Source organism: Sinocyclocheilus anshuiensis, unplaced genomic scaffold (assembly GCF_001515605.1).
Source record: "Sinocyclocheilus anshuiensis isolate Anshui unplaced genomic scaffold, SAMN03320099.WGS_v1.1 scaffold88, whole genome shotgun sequence".
NCBI classification, from domain to species: domain Eukaryota; kingdom Metazoa; phylum Chordata; class Actinopteri; order Cypriniformes; family Cyprinidae; genus Sinocyclocheilus; species Sinocyclocheilus anshuiensis.
Genome location: NW_015555728.1, coordinates 823,653 through 827,205, shown reverse-complemented (window position 1 = coordinate 827,205; position 3,553 = coordinate 823,653). Strand labels below are relative to the sequence as shown.

Sequence of the window (3,553 nt, the reverse complement as noted above, 5' to 3'; positions counted from 1 at the left end):
TTTTTTTACTCCCTAATATCGGTATCGGCCCCCAAAAAACCCATATCGGTCGGGCTCTAGTTCTCAGCACCCCGCCCCGGTGCCATTCTTCCCGGAAGTGCATGAGGGGCTTACCAGGTTGTGGATGGCACCTTTTTCTGCTGGAAACCGATCTGCTTACTCCTCCTCCCTCACCACTCTCGACGGTGGTGCAGCTAGGGTGTATATGGGGTTCCCCCCGGTGGAGCGGTCGGTTGCGATGCAGTTGTGTCCTAATACCGCCTCCACCCGGCAGGGAGAAACGTGCCTCCCCTCCCGGGTCTGTAGGTACTCCACTGGCCAGTGATGCTTATACGGCCTGTGGAGAAGCTGCCTCCGCCTTACACGCTACGGTGTTGTTGCAAGTGCACCAGGCCAAAGCACTGAGGGACTTGCACAAGGGTGGTCACGATCCGGAAGTTCTAAAAGAGCTCTGAACCGCAACTGATCTCGCGCTCTGAGCAACGAAGGTCACCATGAGTTCTCTGGGTCATGCGATGTCCACAATTGTGGTCCAGGAGCGTCACCTCTGGTTGAGTCTGGTTGACATGAGGGACGCCGACAAAGTTCAATTCCTTAAGGTCCCTGTGTCCCAGACCGACCTTTTCGGCGACACAGTCGAGAACATGGCCCAGCAGTTCTAGCGAAAACCTGAATATGTGCTGCACCTGCTGCCTACTTATACTCATGCTGTGATCAGTGGCAGCTGGATGCAATAATCGCATGCCAATGTGCATTGGCTCATTTAGTTTACACTCGAAGTGGATTGGTCTCTCTAAGCGAAATCCCAATTCGTCGGTCATCCGGCGTGACATCTCCATTCCCTCCTTCAGGGAACGAGGGTTACATATGTAACCGAGACGTTTCACAGGACTGCTTAATTACATGCTTATAAAGAAACGATAAAAGAGCGATAAAGAAGCATGTAAAAATAAAGTGTATAAAAGCTTGATGGTATTCAGGTAAACAGAAATGAGAAGAAATATGGATCAATATATTGAATAGTTTGTCTAGTGTTAGGGTTAATGAATATGTTGTTTGTAAATATGTTGTTTATAAGTTGTTCAAGGAGGGGAGAGCACTTATCTTTTCTGATAAGCACTTATCTGTTCCAAGAATCTCAGAACAACCTGATCTGAGAAAGGGATTATTATTATTGTGGATTAAAAATAAAAAACTGTGTGGATTTTTATCATTATAGGGTGGATTTGTACACACACTGCCAACACACATTTATGTTAAACTAACATGTAAAAGTGAATTTTGCATCCGATGATCCCTTTAATAGTTCTACCTATAGAAACATGGGGTTTGTTATTATAATGTTTTAAAAATAATAATTTGAAGATCAATGTAACCTCATTCATGGAAAGTTTCAGGGACATATAATTTATAAAAATGCATCAAAATGATCAACCTTTTGTATAGCAATTGTCTGCTTTACATTGTTACATCTGGTTTCATCAGGATTACTGAGAGTTACTGAAAATGAACCTCTTTTACTTATGTTTGCAGAGTTTATTGAAAAAAACGGCGTCGCCGGGGGGGGGGGAATGTGGCGAGTATCCCGAATCCAGATTAGCGTCGCCCTGGAATCGCCGCTGCCACACTGATCACCGATGCACAACACCTGTGCGCGATGAGTGGCGCACCTGGAGCTCGTTCCCGCTGGCCTTAAAAGCCAGGAGAAGAGACACCAGCGGGAAGGCACCCCGGAGCTCCAGGCGACATTAATGCTTGTTTCTCCTTGTTCACAGACTCCGAAGGCACCCTGGGAGAGGGATCTGCACCACGGCACTTCACCCCACGAGCACCACGCTGAGACGGGCACCGAGCACCATTCATCAGAGCACGTGTGATCAGTGTGTGGGCAAATAAATCACCCTCCGGGGCTCTTTCGACCAGTACCGAGTCTGTGTTCTCATTCACCCCGCGACAATATATATATATAAAATAATTCACTTATATTTGGTTTTGAGTTTATTTTTAAATTAATTATTAGACATCATGTGAAAATAACTATCTACAGAAAATCGGCCAGATTTTTTATATCTGTATTTTATTTTTATATCTAAAAATAAATGATTATAGGAGAATTTTTTTCCCCCTTTTTCTTTAAAGTGAACTTCCCCTTTAAGCAATCACTTGTTGAAATGTAATGAAATAGACTGTTGACTGCAAGCAGCTGGACTTGCAGGAAAGGTTTGATTAATGACTCTCTGTTCTAGTATCTGCTCTTAAATTTTGGCTCACACGTCACACCTATGCTTTTTTGTAAAAGCAATAACACAAGTTAGGCATGTCAATTGAGGTTATGTAATATATATGAACAGAGTTTCAAAAGATTAAGTTATTCATATTAACCACAAAACGCCAAGGCCATTTCCCAGTTTGTCTGGTTCTGAAAGAAGGTTAAACAAAACAACCTGTACCTTCGATTAATGATAATTGTGTTCTGATCGCAGCATCATCGGAGAATGTAGGTGTGTATATGAACTCATCATTTGAATGTGGTGTTCTAGGTATGGAATCAGGCCAGAGAACGTGATCATTTATGGCCAGAGCATCGGTACGGTCCCTTCAGTAGATCTGGCCTCTCGGTATGAGAGCGCTGCTGTCATCCTTCACTCCCCTCTGACCTCAGGCATGCGGGTGGCTTTTCCTGATACCAAGAAGACGTACTGCTTCGATGCATTCCCCAAGTGAGTCTCTCTTTTACCTTAGACTTGCCGTCTTTTCCTATTTTCTCATGTTTACCACAATCACATTCTTTCACCTAATTTGTATAGTACCTCATACCAATTAGAGACATACTGCTCGTTTCCACGTTTTGCTCTGAGCAGCCATGTTGCGGAGAAGGCGCCTGGCTGGTTCATCTGTTTTCTGCCCCTTAGGCATTGTTGTTATTGTGTGCCCTCTAGTGACAAATATTTTCCAACAAGTATTTCAGTGTTTGTTTATTTTATACCTGCACTACCATTCAAAGGTTTTTAAAATAAATGAATACTTTAACAAGATTTTTCAACAAGATGCATTAAATTGATAAAATCAAAAGTAACAAAGACTTTTATATTATTAAAAAAAAAAAACTTTTCAACATTGATAGTAATAAGAATTTTTTCTTGAGGGTTGTTAAATTCTACTGTACCATCATAGGAATAAATTAGATTTTAAAATGTATTAAAATAGCAAACGATTATTTTAATACTAGTTTTACAATATTATTTTACTGTATTTTTTATTTAAAAAATTAAGCCTTGGTGAGCATAAAGGACTTCTCAAAAACAATTAAAGAATCTTAACAACAAACTTTTGAACGGTAGCGTATGCATTATTATTATTACATTTTGCAGACTGCTGTAAATTTACAGTACAATTATAAAAAGAAGGTATATGCAATATCCAAATTATAATGAACCAAAACATTTTTACTTATTTTTATTTGACCAGCCAGTAAGTCAGGTACAAATTTCATATAGATACTTAAGAAGGTAAAAGTCTTATGAAATAATTTAGAAACACAAAGAATGTGCAT

General features: G+C 40.6%; 1 protein-coding gene across 1 annotated transcript in view; it reads left to right on the top strand.

The window, feature by feature from the left end:
- LOC107672759 (protein ABHD17B) overlaps nucleotides 1-3,553 on the top strand; it is an 18,489-nt gene that overhangs the window by 12,880 nt on the left and 2,056 nt on the right. The window contains exon 3 of the mRNA XM_016466101.1: nucleotides 2,541-2,720. Within this exon, the coding sequence (XP_016321587.1) occupies nucleotides 2,541-2,720 (180 nt within the window). The remainder of the gene's footprint in view (nucleotides 1-2,540; nucleotides 2,721-3,553) is intronic.